This window comes from Ornithodoros turicata, chromosome 3, assembly GCF_037126465.1.
Source record: "Ornithodoros turicata isolate Travis chromosome 3, ASM3712646v1, whole genome shotgun sequence".
Classification (NCBI taxonomy): domain Eukaryota; kingdom Metazoa; phylum Arthropoda; class Arachnida; order Ixodida; family Argasidae; genus Ornithodoros; species Ornithodoros turicata.
This window is the reverse complement of record NC_088203.1, coordinates 69,326,814-69,349,066: the sequence shown is the minus strand read 5'-3', so window position 1 is coordinate 69,349,066 and position 22,253 is coordinate 69,326,814. Positions and strand designations below refer to the sequence as shown.

The window sequence follows — 22,253 nt, the reverse complement described above, 5'->3', positions numbered from 1 at the left end:
TTGGTTTGGTTATCCGGAAATTTGTTATCGGGACAAAAAGGAATGACTCCCGAGGTGTCCGGATAATCGAGACATTGCTGTAATAAAATAAAGTTAAAATTCATGCAGGTTGGTGATCCATACTACAAACGATCAAAACCCCCAGTGTGAGGGAACAATGAAAGGGACAAAGGACACAGCACTGTACTGCCAACCGAAGACTTTTATTTGTGAAGCATCCCCCTTATAATACAAAAATATCCTCTCCATTCCTTCTCCTGTCGAACATTCCAGAACTGCCGGGCAGCACCTAGGTTACCAGAAAGTTAATCAGTTGTGTTTCTTTGTCTCTTTCATTGTCCCCTCGCACTGTTTTTTTTTTTTATCACTTTTAGTATGACTGTAATATCTTCTTAAGAGCTGGAGACTACTACGTCAGTTTTCTAACGTCGCAGTACGCAGAGAGCCATTCAATTGCAAAGCAGTACACTTTCAAAGCTTCTTTCAGAGTTTTACCAGCGCAAGGCACGCAAAGACTGCAGAAAGAACGGAGACAGTTGTAAAGATTATTATATGGACACCCTGTACTATATTAGTAAGAACAGACATGACTTTTTAGCCATGACACAATCATGCAATAGGAAGTCCATCTGTAAACAAATATACATTTCCATATAATCTCTGAGCAATGTCGGTATTATGTGTACTTCAATGTATCTAAATCTATCTTCAATAAATATCATTAGATGTGCCAGTCCACCTTCAGTCTATGTACAACGTTGGAATTCTTATACGGCATCATTCACCTCATTGTTTTGGTACAACTTTGAAACTGCTTTTTTTGTCTGCGCTTCTATTACCCTCTTTGCTGTGAAACTTAAAGTGCAGGTTCACATCGGTGCAAAGAACCATCTTTTACATTTATCTGGGTAATGCGGGATGACCAGTAGCAACCCCTTTAAGCACCGGACATTCAGCATAGTTGTTCTACTTATTGTGTTTATCCAAAATGTGAGACTCGCTCTTTCTTTGTTTTAACCTGATATCACCAGATTTTACCCAGTTTTACCAGTTCCTGAAATACAACCCGATTTTTACCCACTGATTTTCAAGAAACATCAAACCCCAAAACACAATGCACTAGGAATGCATAGCCTGCGTGAAATCATTGGTGCAATGGTTCCCACGTACCTTGCTCCTAAATTTACATTCTGCTGCAAGCTATAGCTTCAGACCTGACTCTCTCTCCTGTACACAAAATTTTTGAAACATTTCATTTTCTTTCTAGGTCATTTTTTCGTCCCTTTGGGAACTAGTAGTTCCTTTCACAAGAGACTTCGAGCTCCTCAAAAGCGGCTTGCTAAAGGTGGAATGTCATGATCGTACTAACCTCCAAATTGGACTTGAGGGTGCCAGGCAAGTGGTGCTCGACGAATGGGGTTCAAGCATGCCATGTCAGGTATGATCCCGCAATTGCATTACTGCTCAAGAGAGTCAGCTACACAGTGATTCATCTGAGACATGCACATCCTGCTCACAACAATAAAATCACTTGACAGTGTCCTGACTGACTTTGCACACTGGTAGTGTCTTTCTTTTTAATTTCATTAAATTTTTTCAGGTACTGCAGTAACGTGGTAGTAAAAGGTTATGTGCATAGCATTCCCAGTATTTTGATGATCTATTGATACGAGGCAGTGCTTGTTTTCTCTTCTGATAACATGACTCGTTGGTGACGCAATGTAACAGTGAAACCAGAAGTGATCCACAATGAAGGTTGCTACTTTATGCCATCTAGGTGTCATAGCATGGACACCGAAGTAACAAAACAGATAACAGCATTATGTGGCTGCAATAGATCCATCAAATGAAGAGGGTCCAAGTACTTCTGCCTCACAAGAATGTATGGAAAAGTACTAAACAGAAAGAAATCCACTATCAGTGTGCAAAGTTCTAGGAAGGTAAGCAAATGTCTCTTTTATTGCTGCAGACAAGATGTGTACATATTGTGTGAATGACCGTGTAGGTTAAAGGGACGGTCATATCCGAAAACCCATCTATGAAACTAATCCAACAATCTACCTGACTATTTTTTTTCGTTCCAAAAGTGCTTAGATAATAACTAAATGAATCTTAAACATCAGCGCTGCCTTTGCGGCCGCAGAAGCTCCAGCGGTGTGACGTCACTCCGCAAGCAAAGAAGTGAAGGGTATCTAGGCAATACTATCTAGGTATCCCCCCCCATTCAAATAAGCAAAAACAGGGATTAACTTGATATTTCTCCAGAAACTGCTGGGCCAGGGGGATCTCAAGTCATTACAACTAGCACATACTTTGGTAACTGTGTTCAAAATGCATAAGTATGCTTATACAAACTGTCAAAACAGGGACCCTGCTGCATAGACTAAATCTTGATACTTTGTGTCTACTGGTGTGTCATTTGTATTATGCCGAGTAAACCGGAGATTTACACCTGATTCAATTAGACTCAACCAGATCAGGTTGAATCAGGTTCAGTTCAGCCCGAGTACACCCGAATTATTGAAGCAAAATATAACCCGCTATTTACCCCCCAAAGTTGATACAGACATAACCCGACGAGACGTTTTCATCTCAAAAAGATGCTGAAGCAGCTTTGCTGCACCTGATGTATGTCTAGTATACCCAGTTCTGATATGGCAACATTTGAGTATATATAAATAGTTACTTTTATAGGTATTCTGTCCTTCTTCAGGTAACTTTGTGAAAGTAAGCCACACCAAGTGGGCAGGAGCAGTCTTCATATTCCACACACTGTAATAGTTAGCACATCCTTGTTCTGTTTCTGTCATCGCATCGTCATCATACCAGCACAATTCGGCTTGTTGGAGCAGAAGTTGGGTTCTGAATGGTGCAGTACATATGTATTTGTCTTAGGCACCATTTTTCGCTGACATAAATTGTTTGCAGAGTATGTTATCTACTTGACTGAATGGCATGTCTGTTACTTTAAGCTTTTCATTCCTAAACATACTTTTTTGTATCTTTCAACTAAAAAGTTCACGTGAGGAATTACATTTATATGTTGCAATCCGCCCCTGTCGTGTAACGCTTGTGCCCTACATACGAAAAATTGCTACCTTTACCTTTTATCACAATACCTTTTTCATTACCTTTTATCACTCTATTATATGGTCACGGTCAGTCTAGCAGCTAGTTCTTTCCAACCTTTATCTCGCAAACAGCCAGCACACAGAGGTCTGCCTAATCTTTGAAGAGTAACATGGAAGTAAATTTCCACTACATGTTACTGTTCTTCATTCTGTTATGATAATTTCTTTGTTGAATTACGCTAGCTAGCATATTCCTGCTCTTCCATTCATTGGAAGTATCTCATAACAGTTGCAGCAATAATGCAGTCTTATCAATAACACACACGTCCTGCGTATGTGGATGGTTGCTCACGCCTGTATTCCCCACGTATATTTTTGAAAGGACTGTGGTGCATTATAATTACCAGGAACTCTTGGATTGTGTGCTCCTTTCCAAGGCCCAGTGTCATCGACACCGATTAACGTTTGAACTGACGTCAACGGTCCCATTACGTGAATTTTACGCTGAGTTCTGCTTCACTATAGGGAGTTATTGTCACTCACACATTCATCACGTCACCAGCTAACATTTGTAAAAAGGAATTGAGTGTTAACTTGAAGTTTTAGCAATCCTTGATCTCGGTTCAAAGTTAACCAGCATTGGTGAAACTGGGCCTAAGAGTACTTTACAGTTGTTCTTCGGAGCTGTGAGAATTAGTGTGCATTGAGTGTTTCTGACTTTTAGGTCATTCTCATTACGGATGGGTCACTTGGAGTGGGAAGTGCATCACTACACAAAGCCCATGGCTCGCTTTCAGCTAATGAAGACTCTTTCCCGCTGCCACTGCCATTTCAATCAAAGCTGCACGTTGTGTGCCTTGCAAACCCTGGAAGTCCGACACTCAAAACATCTCTTCCATTTTACCAACGGTTGGTGGACCTCAACGGTGGTGGAGGGCAGGTGTTTTCCCCTGAAGGGCCTCTGACGCTGAAAAACGTGCAGCAGGTATTCTTGTCTCAAACGATGAGATGTTCAACTGAAGGTTGCAAAAATGCATCAAGAAACCCAAGCTGGAACATTGTAGACAGACTCAAAAAGAGAGACTATAGTACAGCAAAATAAGCATTTAAGCAGGCCGGGTTCAGTAAAAGAAAGAAAGACGGTTACACTATGTAGACACTATGAATGCGAGTGATGATGATCATTCAAGCAAGGTACGAACAGTGCCAACACATTTTTGGGCCAGTTTCACAAACGCCGATTAAGAGTTGATCCATGATCAAGTGTCCCTTAACTTGAAATTACGACTCAAACTTCTTTCTCAAACGTTAGCTAGCGTTAATTCACCTTGTATCACTAACTAATGTTATTGAAAAAGAATTGACTGCTAACTCCAAGTTTAAGGGACGCTTGATCTTGGTTTAAAGTTAACAGGTGTTGGTGAAACCGGGCCTGTGTGACCTTGTGTCGTGTTGATCAAGGCATGGACCATTAACCACCTGAACGTTAGTTGACCATTCCAATCGTACTCGAAAAAGAATTTCAGTCCATTAGAACATGCAACACACATAGTGTTCACTTTTTTGTGATATCAATAGATGTTGATATCTCTCTTACAAATCATTGCCCCCTCCCATAAGGATGTCATGCTCTTGGGAGAGGCAAAAAAATATACCAGCTTATGCATCCCAAACTCAGCTTTTTTGCAGTCCCTCCGACAATATGTATCAATACGTACCGTGTCGTGCTGTAGCCCACTTTGCTTTGAAGGGGTTGTGACACTTTTATAGATGTGGTTGATTACATGACGCTGACATTGTACTACTGCATGCCAGAATGTTGAGGAAAAATAATTATTTTTGTACGTGTTGTACTTGACAAGATATAACCCTTCCAACACACATATATGTCAAGCTTTGATGTTAGAGGGTTGAGAGCTGTGATAATTCCCATAGGTAATTGTAAGCATGATCTACTACTATACTATACTCAGAGACAACACAAGAGCTGCAGGCACAGAGATGTATCTGCGCCAGTGGAGATTGTGGTCTGGACAATAAGAATGGGGCTCAGATATGATGGTGGCCGCCCAGCAGATGGGAAAGCTGGTCTACATGTTTTGTTAGCGCGAGTATTTTACGAGTTTGCTTTAAAAGAATGCAAATATGCTGTAGTACATTATCTCTGACGGGTGTTTTCACGACAATGTACAAGCAACAGTTTGAAGCGTGCAGGCGCACTACATTGTAACTCGGAGCCGTCATGAGCCCACGTAAGCCAATTACAGGTCTCTTTAGAGTTGAGCGGTCCCAAAGTATACAGAACTCGACATACAGCAATCGCCTATGGAAGAGACGTATCACCAAATAGTTACGCTAGTGGCCGCTACTTAGCATTATCGGGGAAAGAAATGGCACGTGCAATATTACATTATTACATCACATTACATTACATTATTATTATATGATTATGTCATTGCCACTGTCATTCCCCTGCTACACAGCCTGTTGCTTGCTATTCACGCACTACCCTTTTCGTCGTCAACGTGCTTACGGCCCACCATACACTGCCGCATTTTCTGCAAATCGCGTGTTAGTGAGTGGTGACAGCCAGAACTACAACCCCAGTTCTGGGAGCTTTGCACATGTCCAGGTCTCTAGTACTAGTACAGTCTCCGATCGATAATTCGGACTCCAAAAATTAGGACTTCCCAATTCTTCTGACAAAACTGTTGTACCGTCAATGCCCCATAGAGCCAATTATTTCCACGTCCAATCATTCAGATAGTTCTTCAGAAGACATGCTTCCTTATTCATACTCATCTTTCTTCAAACCTGCATGGTTTTTGGGATTTACTATCTCACAAGCACCAGAAATACGGCTGAAAATGTACTCACATGTCCAATATTTCATAGTGCTTCTACGACATGAGGGCAACGAAGCTTATTCGTCATTCCCAACATGACGCATGTGTAGAAGTGCATGTGCGGGAAGGCAGAGCTTATTTGCGTGTGACCAAAACTGAATGCTCCGCTTCAGACATGTTGCAAGAACTTATCTTTTAATACGCGTGTGTTCGACTACGAGTACAATCTTTGAGTATCCGAAATACTGAAATGCTGACCTCAACTTCAAGTGAGGATACTAATGATGTTACTACGATAAACGTTAGATGCTATACGTTTAGTAGAGGCAAAGAAACAAATTCATCGGTAAAAGCTCGTTAATCCGAGTCCCGCGGGGACGCAAAAAAAGTTCGAATTAAACGAAGTTCGAACTAATGAAAAACAAAGAAACAGACACGTGCAGCCACGAGTGCATGAGGAACAGTCAAAAAATTTATTTGTGAAATAAATCAGTTATTGACTTTTGCCTTTGACTGTTAAACAAAGCACGATCAAGCTTTGTTTGCACGCACATGCCGTAGTGCTTAGTCTTGACCTTCCTCAAAGCTGAAGAAAAGGTGTGCGAAGTTCGGTGCACCTCCATTTTTAATGGCCGCACTGGCAACTTCTCCCCTTCCTCATCTGCGTTGCTGTCCGCAGGTGCATCTTATGGGGGTTTCTCTCCGACGGAGATCTCCACAATTGTAGTCTCGTCTGTTAAAGTACCGCAGACCGCTGTGGAACTGCTTGTGTCAATGAAGTCTGCGAAGCAAGCATCTTGGAGCACGTCACGCACGGGTGCAGGAACTGTCTCTTCTGCCTTGAGGTCGGACTCCTGTAGGCTGTTTTCATCCACACTTGCGCAACTTGGGGCAACAAATCCACAGTGGCGAAAACAGTTTGCAATCATTGCTGGACTGACCTGTTCTCACGCGCACACCAGCATGTGCAACGCAGTGAGCACTACCGCCACACTCAATACTTCCCTCGTGAACTAATAGCCGACATTGTGCGCGTGAAACAATGACAGCAACGCGGGCAAGATTCCGAAAAAAGACAAACGGCCTTCCCGAAAGAAGGGGAGAGGAGGAGAAGATGGAATTTGGTGGCGTCTGCTGATTGGGAGAAAGCATGAGAGGGTCAACTAGACTGGTGCTCAACCAATCGCCAAGCCGCGAAGAGCCGGGGAGAGCCAAAGAAAAAGTCTTTTTCGATTGTGATGCGCAGTTTGAACATTGGAAAGCTGCCAGCAGCAGTGCGCGGTTGAGGGCGCGCAGTTCGAATTATCCGTAGCAAAGCCGATTTGAGTGTGTATTAACGGGCTACCTTATACATTGATGTATATGGGAGCATGGCGGGACCATGATGACTCGTTCAAATTATCCAGAAATTCGAATTAATGAGGTGTGAATTAACGAGCTTTTACTGTATCATCTTAGGCGCTGACAACGTAAAGAAAACAGGTAGAAACAATGGCAGCGACAAGGACGTAGTTAATGCAACCCTGTCTATAGGTGCAATCCTTGCTGCCATGCATTGTCGTGCGTTCACGCTGTGATGTCCAAAAAATTGGTTGGCGACTGTAGTAGGTCGTGAATGTAAGCACATGACCTCTCTTGTGCTGCAACCACTTGTGCGACTTCTTTTGTGCTGACACAGATGCCTGCAGTGATGTCAGAGCTGAATGGGTCACTGCATTCAGTTCTCTTTTGCCTCCTTACCCCATTTGCTGTAACTTCGAATGTGGGTTCACATAGATAGCAAATATAACCGTCTTTTACATTTATTTGCAATAACTTGGGACAAAGTGTCACTCATCAAACTACACCTTGCAAAGTTGGTCAGGTTGGTTATACTAACTTCCCCCTTTTACAGCTTTTCTTAAGTCTGGCAGAAACTTATTACGCATCGTTCCATGGAGTCCTTCGCTGCGGCAACCTATCATCCAACGTGATTCTGTGCCCTCCACCTGAGCCATTTCATAAGGCTGGAGACTTTGAATGGACAACTGCTGCAATGAGTGAGAGCATAGAAATCTGTGGATTCTTGGACATTGCTGATGTTGCTAACCCGCCAACACTTTCACGTCATCTGGTTTTGCCTGTGGCATTGCACAAACCAAGTAAGTAGCACATGATTAGTAACTCATCCATCAGTGAGATAATGGAAATGACAAACAAATGAAGTAATTAAATAAATTATGTTTGAAACACTTCTTACATGTTTTATGGTGCGGTTGGAAAGGCTAAACAAATATTTTCGTGTGACAAGGCTGTTGACAGTTCAATCAAAGTGATATTGGACTGGTGCAGAACTTAGTTCACAGCAAGAGCTATATCGTCATGTCTGATGTCAGTTTCAACCACAGTATAAGAAGATACACACAGGTGATAACAGAGTAGGATGAGGGGCTCGTTGGTAGTATTTTTTAGACGTTGACTTGCAGCAGTGCGTGGAACAAAGAACTATAGGGACCGTGCGACACCTAAAGGGGGCGTGCTGCTCCGTCGTGACAGCGCCGCCTGTGGCGGTCTTGAACGTATCCGACGTGATAGTGATACCACACCGCTCGTTCTATGCATTCTCAAGTGGAACCGTAGCTTGCGTGGCGACCGCCATAATTAGAAGGGCTAATTTTCTAAGTCCAAATAATGTGGAACCTTTCTGGGGCGCGAACGAAGAGAACGGAGACAAACTGCACCGAAGCAACCACCGTATTTATAATGCATCTAACAGTACAGAAGGAGAACAGCCACTCGCATCTGTCCGGTCTGTAAGTGATACGTTGAGAGGATGGTTATATTTGACTCCTCACAAAATCCTGGCTTGCTAGCAAAGGCTATATATGTGTATTCCTCTGACTCCAGCCATTTGTAATATCATGTTTTTGACTGAGCCTTGTATTCCTTTCGTCACCTTTGCACACACATAGCTTCGTAACTGAAATTTACATCATGCGTCCGTTTTATCCATACAAATAAACACGTGGGGTCACAACTTATTGCCTGAACTTGTACTGCAGTTTTTCCAGTATCTTCAGATACAATAACGCTAAAGAGGTCCCCAAAGATGAAAGTATATGAGTTTTTACCTCGGCTACCGCTGTAGGCTTGCGGGTCGAAAGCTGTGAAATAGTCGGTGAGTAAATACCAAACCTTTTGGACAACGTAGAACTTCTGTTCTCACTGTGAGACTCGTCAAACCGGGAGCAATATCGGCTCTGGGCACTGGTGATGAAACACCTCAATCATTATCTCGAAATAGGTTGCCGTTTGGTCGGTGCATTTGGCGGTGATACAGTATCGAGCGGCGTTTCACCGTCACAAAAGTGGCAACTGTAAATCAGTGATCATTTTGCAGGTCCTCATTCAGTTTCATCGAAACTAGAACAAAAGAAATAGAATATATTCGCTCATGTTGTGCACACCTCATGCAATGGCCGAACATGTGTCACAAACGCTATTCGCTGCGAGTCTAGTGACCTCGGTGGTATTGGAAGCGTAGAAATCACGAGAAATGAAGCATCTGGTCCCTAATGAAGAGTTCTTTTAGGTGCTGGCACAGTTAGCGATGCTATGGCAAAAAAAGATGCCCGCACTTCACATGTAAACAAAGCTGGCTACCCGGCGGCTATCACGCAAGGTACTTTCTCCGGAGGATCATCGCGGCGCCACCAGTTTGTCGCACAGTCCCTATAGCTCTTAAGGTGGTAGTACTCAATCTAGGGAAAGCATCCAGGTAACATTCATCGTGCATGACAGTTCTAGTAGCCGAGAGATTGAACTATAGGTGGCGCTGCGGCGGAGCCCTAGTGTGGATTTGGCATGATCCGGTGCAGCATGCGCACGCTTTTGTATGCAGTCAGCTTTGGGTTTCACTGTGTTTCTGGATGCATTGCCGGTATCAATGCTTGAAAAATGATGCGTAAATTGTGTTGCGTATTCAGGTGTGTTACTTAGAACACTGAAAAATGTGTGAAAGTTCACAAGTTCACAAAGAAACGCTGGAATCACAAAATGGTGAACAGAAATCTCCAGTGTACAGTAGACGTCCAGCAAGTGCTTTATGAATGACAAAGTAGGTTTTAAAAAATAACACGAAAGATAAAAAAGAAGGGTGTGTGTTTGAAGGGGTTCTGATCAGAAACACTGCCATATCATTCCTTTTTTTGCAAGCAAGCTTTTTTTTCTTTTTTGCTGTCCTTGCTTGAATATTTTATTCCTAGCCTGCATAATCTTTCCCTCCAGCTTTTTATCTTCGATCGAGCTAATCGGAGTAAAAGAAAAAACTCCCGTATCATCCCAGAAACTCCTGCCTCACAGCACAAGGACAGAACAGTGCAATAAGTATGGAACCACTTTGCTGTAGTTCTTGCATTGTCTAACACTGGTGGTTATACAGCTGTGCAAAAGGGTTCAAGGTTTGACGCACAACAATGTGTATATAAACTAAGTTCTTGTCTAACAAACTAAGTCTATTAAAGATGTCATAGAAATCCTACAAAGAGCGGTCAGAGGGGGATTAAAACCGATAACCCCCAATTTGGGGGAACTAAAAGAAGCCAATGTCATGGCTCCGTGTCAGCCAATAGAAGTTGTGAAGCTTGGGGAGAGTCAGGTACTTAAGCGAGCTGATGTGACCAAAATATATCTTTGGCCTGTCAGTCAGTGCTGTATGTTGTCCACCTCTTTACATTCCCCGCACCAGGATCTTAGCAATTTTAATGTAATGTTAGACCATACAGCACAGCACCTTACCCTCTGTACCTACGATGCATGTGTTCAAATGGTCACATTTGTAAACGCCAAAAGTCAACCCTGTCATACTGTCGGATTAAACTAGGTGAAGAGTTTTGTATTCACACATTTCAAAATGTCCATTTCATCCATATACATCTATTCATGTATTCCATGTGTTTGATATATTGATACGTTCAATACAAGTTGTGTCCAGCATGGAAAATATCGTAGCTGGACATTTGGAAGTGAGATCGGAGTACTTACACAGAGACCATCAATATAAATGACTGTGGCATGGTCCTACTTGTGATTAAACAATTATATTCCAACATTAGCCTTAGGTCTCGGTACATTTTGCTTGAAACACACAACCGCAGTGACAAATATAAAAAAGAGTGGAATCTGTATACCGGAAGAAATGTGCGTTCTGTATTTTTCTTCTCTGCTAAGGAAGCCTGCTTGATCTCCTGTTGTGTTTGCCTGCTCAATGCGCTTTGTTGCATGGGTATGACACTTGTAAGCACAGGCAGTGTAAACACGAAGGGAGTTGCCTCAGGACAGGAGCCGCCGGTATTTCGAACAGTCTCTGTTCGAAATATTGGCGGCTCCTGTCCTGAGGCAACTCCCTTCGTACTTCTCTAGCAGTTCGCTGGATTTCTACCCATATAGGCAGTGTAAACAGTTTTGCAGTGTGTTTGAATAGTATATGTGTGGTAGTGCAGCTAACATATGTCCACAGATTTACCTCTGAGAACCTGCGGCTTCACATTCCATTCATTTGTATTTCATTCGACGACTGGTGAAAGGAATTTAAAGAAAACAGGCTCATGAAAAACGTGTCAGCTGTCTTAACTTGCATACTTGTACTGCCGTTAGAAATTTAGTACAGTGACAAACCTATAAAATGTGTTGCACGTTGTCCTTGATTGGTTGCATTTTTCGGCATGAATCTTGCTGTCCAGAGAAAGAAATGCTAAAAAGCAAGAGAGCCACTGACTAGGACTCATATTACTAAAACTCCTGAAACTAGGGAACTACAAAAACTGTCGAGGATGACAACACAATTACTGTTATGTCGACACATGTTGACCATGACAAGAGGAGTGAAAAGTAGCCTTCCGCATCTTTGGAAAGATATTGGAAAAGATGAATAGGGTTCTTTCCTTTTTCTCTTTCCATACAGAAAGCCCTTGGAAGTTCTCCACAGAGAACATTTCAAAGCATACATCACTGTGTTGGATGTTCAGTGCACAAATACTTTTCCTGAACATTACATGTGTTATGCTGAGGAAGATAGTTTCTCAGTGCTTTTCTGTAGATATGTGTCTACGCTCTGTATAGCGCTGCGCGAGACGATCCCGCTGTGCTACTAATATCAGGGTGTGTTTAATGTGCGGGGAACAAAAAAGTACCAATATTTTGGCACTCAAGTTGGGGTGAGTTCAATACACGAGTGCGTCCAATATGCGAGCAAATACAGTATTCACTTCATTTGCCAATATACACCTCCCCTTTCAACATAAGAACAACAGTGTTCATGCAGTCACGTTGCTTGCAGCTGTTGAAGAGGATTCAACGTCAACAGTCAAGATTGAAGCTGAGGAGGAAGATGGAGCAAATGACGAAGGCAAACAACCTTCCTTCTGCGTGCTTCTTCATGGCAGCCTCAAAGTGGAAGGAATGGTGGCCATCTGCCAGCTAGCGTGAGTTCACCTACATCAAAGCAGCTTCCCTTTGAGGCGGGGCTTACCTCCGAAAAATGTGTTGTCGAGAGAGTACAGTCATTACGGTTCCTGGGTGTAATTATTGAAGAGAAACTCTCATGGACAAACCACGTTTGTTTTCCTAAGGGTGAGGTCGCTAAAGCCGTAGGCATTTTGAACAGAGCACAGTATATTCTAGCAAAAGCCAAGATTATGTTGTATTATTCCTGTCTCTATTCATGTATTTATTACTGTTGGTTGGTATGTGGTTCCACAACATCCACGAACAAAACTGTTATGTAGGGGTGTGTGAATCCGAATATTTTAAGTCGAATCGAATATCGAATCGAATGGGAGAAGAAATTCCGAATACCGAATCGAATATGGAATATTTGTGTAAAATTTAGAATATGTGACTTTTGCACTAAAAGTTTCCATTTTGTAGCCCATGCCTTTAGTGTAATTTTTCTGGCATTAAAGGGACCGAAAAGTGAATATAAACCTATCGAAACTTTATGTTCAGCGAAAAGCTTGAACCTTCAAAAGTTCAAATATCAAAGAACTCCGCTGAAGTCGCTGTAGTTTTTCTGTAATTGAATTTTCCATAATCGCATGTCTACGGACCTAGTAGGAAACCGAGCAGTCTGTCAACAATTGCATTACCCCGCGCCATCTGTCGAGGACGCATGTAATACGCGCACTTCCGGGCGCTAATCTGGCGAAAACGAAAATGGCAGTGGGCATTTGTGACCACTTTCTACGTCGAGAATGTCGAGCCTCTTGAACATGAGTGCGCTGGAATTCCGCATTCGAGAACTGTCGCTCACACAGAACTGTTGTTCGTGCGTTAGCGTGCTGGAAAGTGTGTTCTTCGCAGCAGAAGATTCCTCGTCCAGAGATTGATCGGAGTCACATTCGTCCTCAGCAGTAGCTCACCGTGCCGTGAACATGGACTGCTTTGTGAAATTTCCATGTATCAGGGAGAAGCACTTGTGTAAGCCGAAACAAGCGCTGTTTTTTCGTCGTGCAGATGTTCATGTGTGAAACGCAAACCGACGGATACTACGGATGGATACTACGGTTTTTGCTGCCGAGAGGTAGAGAATGCGTGTGAAAAGCAGACAGACGATTGCATCACTAGAACTAACGAATATTTCGAAATACTGTGCCTTGACACCGAAGTACTGCAAGTGTCTTTTACATACATCCGAGAAACCGAAGAGCATGGCAACGTACACGGCAGCGCTGTGTGGTCTTTACGCGCTACTTGAACGGCAAACTGGACGGAAAACCCTTATTTCTGCAGGAAATTCCGTTATACCACCTGTCGGCCATTCACAAGGATATGGGGTGCTCCGAGAAAATACAATAGAAAATACTCCACTGGATCTCGATCTGCGTCATGCATGCTATTAGGGATGCTTTCCCATCAGTGCGCTGACCTGTAGAAATGTTGTCAGCATATTTTCATTTCTCGTTTGCTGCAAGTTTTCCTCATTGCTTTTTCTTTGCTGTCACAGCATATTATAACGCGGTGGCTAGCGTTACAGGAGCGGTAACGGAAACAGCCAGTTGAAGTTACAGGAGTGACGTCACCGGCGACACCAGCGCCGCAGCGCGACGGCGGCGGGTCGGTTTCCAAGTAGTAGCTCTGTTTCCAAAGTGCGGTAACGCCGGTAACGCTTGCAGCCTGTTAAAGTTACAGCAGCGGTAACATTAACGGCCAGCTACAGTTACATAAGTGATGTGACTGGCGACAAAAGCGCCGCAGCGTTTGTAGTTGACGCCGTGGTTATAGAAAGTAGAAGTTAGAGCCGTGGTTACACCACGGGCCCGCATTTGGGTTGTACTTGTGAATCTAAAAGCAAATTAAGACGTAATCTCCGGTTGCTTGCCATGACGTCAATACTGTCGTGAAGCGTGCTTGTAGCCGTTGATAGCAGTGTGTGTATGCTTTTCTGCAGATTAGTGCCTAACTGTGCGGACCGTGGTTACAGCTGACAGCCAGAGCTATGCCGACGCAATTTGACACACTAGCCACTCTTCACCCCAGCTCTTGGGCAGCACCATAATGTGTGAAGACATTTATTTGACGCCAAACAAATGCGTCGCGAGTGATATGGTTACATTGTCAATGTTAGCAGTAACTATAGCAGCCAGAATAATCCCCCTAATGTTATGACAATTCTGTAACAGTATCCCAAAACACTTGAGAAACGGTCCCCCTTGTGGGAAAGTTGATGACAGGCTTAACGCTATCCAGATTCAGGCACGCCAACCTCCGACATGTGAAGAAAGGCAAGCAAGACACTCTAACATGAACTCTGTCCAAGGACACCCTGCACATAGGACGCTGGATCCATTTATTGTGTACTGTCCAGGGTCTTACAAAATTTCCAATTCCAAGCAAAGGCATCAACTCTCCCCACCCTGATGTTACACTTTGCAAAGAACTGAAGTGACCTCAACTTGTCCCCTGTCTTCAAGTTGCCCCATCTTGCACTAACTTTGTTGCAGTAAACTGTCTATCTGTATAGGGATGGGAGCCAGAATACAATGGGAGCCAGGGATACAAGAACAATCAGGACAATTTATTTTCTGTTGCACTTCTCACAAAACCATGGAGCTGCACTTGTGAGGCTTGTTTTAGATGGACGGGCACAAATAATGTCATACCAGAGCAGGCATGAGTCGCATGAAATAGATTCATCATCCAGAATTTCCCTACACAAATTGCATTTCCAGTTTTCCATGTCATACTGCATCTCTTGGTATGCACAACGTTACAGACAGCAGCCCAAGCATCAGGTGTAAAAAACTTCGAAGTGATATTGAGGTCAACTGCGTCATCAAGGGCCGCTTCGGACACCCGGCTCGGAAAGACTTCTACATCTTCTTCTTCTGTAAATATTAAAGATGAGAAATGTGTTAACGAACGACAACCACGTTAGCTACACAGTAAAAAGCAGAGAAGGCTGAGATATACTTACCTATCAAAGTCTGTTTGGACAACGCGTCCTTTGCTCTTGCTTGTGAAACAAACCACTCCAACATTTTGAGTTGTTGTGTGGTCAGGGGTAAGCTGAAGAACCTCTGTGGGCACGGTTTCCTACTATTTGTGCAACGTGCTTCAGAGGAAGAGTTGCACTGATTAGACATTTGGTGTGCTTTATTGTTCTCTTCTGGCACTCCAGGTGCCTGCGGGCCAGGAGATGCATGTTTGTGAAGGCCTAGTTTTCTCCGTTTTGCCGGGATGCCGATGACAGTTTTTGAAGTACCCTTCATACAACCACGAACTTTTACTCTGGTAGGCATCTTTATGTCTCTGAGCTTTGTGGTCACATCAGTTGTGCCAGACAGCTCATGTGTCCTGAGAAGAGACACATTTACACATTTAAGCAGCTGTTCATATGTGCAAGTACCATACAAAAAGGAAAGGGATATCCATACCTTGCCGGCCCAACAGTAGCCGCCGCCGTTGTTGTTGTTGGTGGGTGAGACACAGCAGTGTCAAGCAGCTCACGTGACCTAAGAAGAGACACATTTACACATTTAAGCAGCTGTTCATATGTGCAAGTACCATACAAAAAGGAAGGGGATATCCATACCTTGCCGGCCCAACAGTAGCCGCCGCCGTTGTTGTTGTTGGTGAGTGAGACACAGCAGTGTCAAGCAGCTCACGTGACCTAAGAAGAGACACATTTACACATTTAAGCAGCTGTTCATATGTGCAAGTACCATACAAAAAGGAAGGGGATATCCATACCTTGCCGGCCCAACAGTAGCCGCCGCCGTTGTTGTTGTTGGTGAGTGAGACACAGCAGTGTCAAGCAGCTCACGTGACCTAAGAAGAGACACATTTACACATTTAAGCAGCTGTTCATATGTGCAAGTACCATACAAAAAGGAAGGGGATATCCATACCTTGCCGGCCCAACAGTAGCCACCGCCGCCGTTGTTGTTGGTGGGTCAGACAGAGCAGTGCCAGGCAGCTCACAGGATCTGCATGAAGATGCACACAAAAAAAAACATGGTTTAGCATGTGGCCTTGTGCCTTTTGATGGGCTACGTACCCTATCAGTAGAAATGAAAGAAGCTGTGTCGCATTCCTCATGGCAGTACAAAGGTACGCATGCTGAAGCTGCTGTTGAATCAGTTTGATGTAAAGCAGACACACCTGTGTGAGGCACTCTCATCCATACCATTTTGTCTCACAGTGAGACAAACATCCTGTCCATTCTCCCATGCATTTGCTATGGAAACTAGGAGAAAGAGACATGCCAGGAAATGATCTCCCGTCCCTTCTGAAGCAAGTTGGCTTAGGCGCTTGCCATACTGGAAGGCCTTCTTGAATTTCTCTTCTTGCGTCATTTGAATCTTGTGGGATCTTGAGCAACGTGTGATACTTGGAAGTTCTGGCTCTGGCTGAGTCGCTGTCTGTCCACACTGCTTGTAGTCGTTGTGGTAGTAGTTGCGTCTCCACCTGTTGTCTACAAGATGTTCAGCAAACGCCTCTTCGCCTTGATCACTGCGTGCAGCAAAAATATGTTTGCAAGGAAGACGCATCGAAATGTAGCCTGTGCGCTGGCACTCCTCCGTGGTGAGCCTGAATATGGTGCCAGTACCACTTTTGTACATGTACGTGCCATCGATGTGGCCCGGGAGCTTGACATTCTCAGAGAGCATGTGCTGCTTCATGATGTGCTCAAATGCATACGGTGTTACAGCATGATAATACTGCTGGAGGGCAGTGCTCCAGTCACACAGGTCTGTTTGGCTCTTAGAAAGGGCATAATAGTAACTGTGTGTGTGCTCAATTTTCAGTGCACCCAGCAGCTTAAACAGCTGCACAAAAAAAGTCCTTGAGTGAGTTTTTCGTACCCATCATCTTCTTCAGCTGTCCATTGAAGTTTTCAAGGCGGTTATTTGTCGTATTATTAAATGATCCTTGCATAAACTGTGGGCCTATGTACCATTCACACTTTATGGGCTTCCAGTTCTTGTTGTAGTAATCAGTGACACTTGGTGGTGCAAGTTTGTAAAATTGATCTTCTAGTTCAGTGAACCTTTCTTCAGACTTCGCCATTACCATGGCCTGCAACACTTCGAGGATTTCCTCTCGTAGCCTAGTGGAAATGCTCATCTTCAGGGTCGTAATCTCCCTGTTAAAAGTGCGCAAAGTATGGTATGCACAGACAAGAACACTGGCATCGGGAAAATGTTCCTTCAGCACATGCCGCTCAAGGAGGTCCTTGTCTGCCATCACACAGCGGGTTTGTGAAGCAGAAGCATTCAGTCGTTTGAATGTTGAGAGAAGCCAGTCCAATGTCTCTGCATCCTCATGCACCACAAGAGCCACACAGACAGTATCGGTGTTCCCATTTCCATCAACATTGTGGATGATGAAAACTGGCGTCCGGATATCTAGAAGCTTGTAGGTGCCGTCAATGCCGATATATTCTGGATAAAAATCCATTGACCGCTTCATGTCCGGTGTGCAAACAATCAGGCCACGAAACTCGTCACCGCTGGTCAAGATGTGGCAGTCTGACTCTAAAAGAAAAGAAATGAAAACTTATAGTGCCAAAGCAACACAGCATATGCCTGAGGGATAGGCAGCTTTGTCAACATGCACACACAAAGACAATGCACATACTGTATATGTCTTGAAGAAACTCCACGGTTGCCTTCAGATCATGCCGGCTTGGGTCCTTTTGTGATGTCATGAGGTTGGAAAGGTCCTTCGAGAGTACGACTTGACCAGTTTGCTCCTGGAGGGCTTGGGCGACACGCTTTTTATTTGAACCTAGGTCAAGTAGCCGTGTGGCATCCCTCTGGACTTCTTCTGTCAGTTTGCGGTTTTGTGGAAGATGTGCAAAGACTTCCTGAGGTATAAAACACGTGTGTGAAAAAAATGCAAGGGTTGCATTCTACAAACTATTCACCTCCGAGGTCTCGTGGCTTGCCTGGGACTCATTCATCGCCACAACTTCGAAGAATTCGCCGTCTGTAGACACTCGGCCCTCGATAAGAAATGGGCAGCCCTTGATGAATGTGCTGTAAAGGAAATCCGTAATATAGTCCCATGGAATGAGTGCTCTCCAAACACCATGTATTCAACCCAACCGCTATCATAAACTATTTGCGTACCTTGTTTTTCGCATCCCTTTTCCTCGCTTCTGGTGCCTTCTTCCACCGTGAATGCAGCAGAACTTCGCTTCGTACATAGATAAATTTTCGTTTATGTATTTTTTCACACCCTTTGAAGAGCGAGCTACCGCGACTGACATCGAACTGCGCGTGTACACCTGCGTAAACGTCTGCTTCGAATACATCTCCAGGCGTTCTTTAAATTCTTTGAAAGTTCTGAACTTGTCGCCTAGCTTCATGGCGCTAGCGGTTTCCGAGCGGCCCGTAGGTCGGGTACACAAACACAGAGCACGTGGCGTTCGTTTACCGCTGTCGTTTGTAAACAGTGGGATAATTCAGCCGCTGACCACGGGGAAGACGTGTGAACTGACACCTGACACCGTGCCACGCCACCCGACCGACCCGACGCCGCGGTCGCGCTGCGGCGCTGGTGTCGCGGTGACGTCACTCCTGTAACTTCAACTGGCTGTTTCCATTACCGCTCCTGTAACGCTAGCCACCGCGATATTATAATTACTAGTTTGTTCCTAGAGGGTTAAGTAACCTGTGGGCATAGATGTAGTTGTAGGTTATACTCATGTCCCACTTGTATATGTGAGGAGTAAGTAAGACAATTGTCATCAGTGTCATTCAGCTGAACTGTGTTCATAACCTTTTAGTATACAGTAGAACCCCTTTGTAGTAAACTCTCTGGGACCATGATGAAATTTTACTAGATCAGGAGTTTTATTATATCAGGTGTGCCACTGAATTTATGGGATTCTATCGGGACCGCAGTTCTCGTTTACTATAAGCAGAGTTTTACTACAAGAGGAGTTACTATAAAGAGGTTCTACTGTACTTCTTAGTGGCCACGTTTCCAAATGTCAACTAATAATTGAACCAAGATTCGGATTTACCACTTAATTAACTCTGTTTTGCTAAACGGAGTACTTGTAACTGATTCATTATCACGTCGCCAACTAACATTTGTAAAGAAGGACTTGAGGGCTGACTTCAATTATTATTAACCCTTGATCTGGGTTCAAAGTTAACCATTGAAGTGCATAGTACTCCAAAATGGCTAAATAATTTATTGCATAAGTTCTCTGTTACTATAACTGAGCTGTACTTTTGTAAAGTACTTTTGGCAGCTCTGCAAATTGAAACTGGCTTCAGTGTACACTACAAATGCATCGTAACATTTAATTGAAATATAATATAAGAGCAGAAGCAACATTTTGTCACAATTCAAACTATATCTTTCTTTTTTATTGTCCAGGGATTTAGGAAATAGAGTAGGACTTCCTGCTCTCTGATGTTTTGACGTACTTGATAGAGTTGTAAAACCTGCAACAAAATAAACAAGAGAAGTATAAACAATTTCGTCTTTCTCTTTTGAATTTAACAAGCTAGTTGTATTTTACCATTTGTTCACTTTTGTATTCTCTGTTGGTGAAAAGATTACAGGAAAAATGATGCTGCAGATCAAACAATGACCTGTCATCTTGATGAAGATCAGGACATTTCTTCAGGCATGCTAAGTGAGACAAAAGAAATGTACAATGAAGGTTGTACAACAACAGCAAATCTCCGTCGACTAAAACTTTATACAGTAAAACCCGCGGATAGCGATATCGCGTATAACGATATCCCTCGTAAAACGATGGTTCATGATTTTACCGTCAAAATATGCATTGGTTCTATGAGGAAACGACCCGCGTATAGCGATGGAGACCGCGGTTCTGAGTACTCGTATAACGATGTTGGACGCTGTCCTGTGCGCGTAACCAAGCGGCGCTTTTCGCCGCGATAACATACAGTAGTGTCTCGATGCTACGAATCTCACGGGGTAGCGGAAAAAATTTGTATCATCCGAAATTCACATCAAAAGAATAAAAACCAAAATAAAAATTGAGGCAAAAAATAGACAGCGACTGTTCTTTTTCCAACAGTGAAAGAGGTAGGTGGCAACGCTTTTATGTCTCCGTATTTAGCCAATGCTGCTCAATTTCGCGAGATGATTCAAAAGGCCTAGCACGTGCTTTCCACCCGCGAGTCGCGCGACAGTGTTCTAAAGCGAGCTTCTCCTTAAGCACGCAGGCGTTAGGTGAAGCCGACTTGCGGAATGGTGACGTGTGGTGTTGCCAGAAGTTGTCCTATGTTGTCTGGTTCCCTCCACGAGTTCTGATCGCTGTTTTCCCAAGCCACTGCGATGTCACACAGCTTCGCGTTTCTTTTTTTAGCATCTGTTTCTTTTTTTTTTTCTTTTGCTACACGCGGAGTGGCGCGCGACTTTTCGGGGACGCGCTATTTAGGTCAGCCCTCGTTTAACGATGTACCCCGTATAACGATGGAATTCGCGATTACCGTCAATATCGTTATACGCGGGTTTCACTGTATATGTGGATGTTACCACATCGTCTAGTTTCCATCCAAAAGTAGGACTAGGCAAGGTTGTTTGGTAGGTCGTTGGGATGTTGATGTGCTATACCGTTAGAGCACATCAATATAAATGAGGGGCAAACACAGTAGACAGCGTACTGGCTGCAAACTCAAGTGAAGATTTATTCAACAGAACAAGAAACCGAAAGCATGAGTAGAGAAAAGCAGTGCCCATGTAGTGTACGGTGAACCATATTAGTCTCTGAGAAGGTAGGATCGGAAGAGCAATAAAGAGAAATGACAGTTGCGTCCGAGATAGGGGAACTCTGCAAATTTAGGACCAATATGATGTGGTAACCTTCCATGCCTCACTGCAGCTCTGACACACATTGAACAATTCCCGTAGTTGTGGCTTCAAAGACAATGAACGTTTGCTGTTGCACTGGGCATTCCAGTGTAGAGGATGCATCTCTAGAAAATTAATTAGCGTTCCTTAGTCATAAAGTCATAACTACATCTCAACAGGAAGTATTCTTATACCCTTCAAACAAGCTAGTAGTTCTGATCGGTTTCTTCTCCCCTTGTTGACGTCATACTAATGTTCTGCACCTGTCCAAAGACTAAAAAAAATGTTGCAAAGTCTGCAACACGTAACAAATCTAGTGCTTCCATCTGTGGATTTTGCATACCTGCTTTCAGCTATTTCTGTCATGTCAACTTGAGTGCCTGGATCACACACACACACGAAGCAGTCTTGCGCCACTTCAACACTGGAAGGCCCCTAAAATTAAATTTGTTGATGTTGACAATGTTGAGTACGGGACAAGTAGGATAACATAAGTGAAATGGAATACGTCGTCACTATATTATAATTTATACATGTGTGACGCCTGTACATACCTAAGACGTTGTGTTGAACTCGTCACCTCGGTGAAGCAAAATCACTGGGTACTGAGCATCAGTGTGCTTCGGGCGTCTCCGCAATTCGCCTTCTACGGCATCTTCGTAGTCATCGGCAGCAAAATGAGAACAGCACACACGACACGACTGCTACATCTAATAACCGAGTGTTTCGAACCACATTCGCTTTCGCGCACTCTCGTGTTGAATCTTGTGGTAGAAAACGCCCGCCGCCGATGGTGAACAAACATGATTTTTGCATCCCCGAACACCAAAACTACACCAGGCATATGTAGGTCTCTCGAATAATTGACACAACAACCACGAACATGTCATTCACTTCTCTTCGCGCGACCAACACGACCGCCCACGACGTAAACAATAAACGCGATAACACAGACGGCCTTGCAGATGGCGCGGCGGATCGTAGCTCGTAGCGGCGAAGTAGCTGAATGCTTTAT

The 22,253-nt window shown here is 43.7% G+C and overlaps 1 protein-coding gene across 1 annotated transcript in view; it reads left to right on the top strand.

The window, feature by feature from the left end:
* Positions 1-22,253, top strand: part of LOC135388576 (integrator complex subunit 14-like) — a 59,735-nt gene that overhangs the window by 3,937 nt on the left and 33,545 nt on the right. The window contains exons 2-5 of the mRNA XM_064618196.1: positions 1,268-1,438; positions 3,796-4,056; positions 7,812-8,058; positions 12,234-12,378. Of these exons, the coding sequence (XP_064474266.1) occupies positions 1,268-1,438; positions 3,796-4,056; positions 7,812-8,058; positions 12,234-12,378 (824 nt within the window). The remainder of the gene's footprint in view (positions 1-1,267; positions 1,439-3,795; positions 4,057-7,811; positions 8,059-12,233; positions 12,379-22,253) is intronic.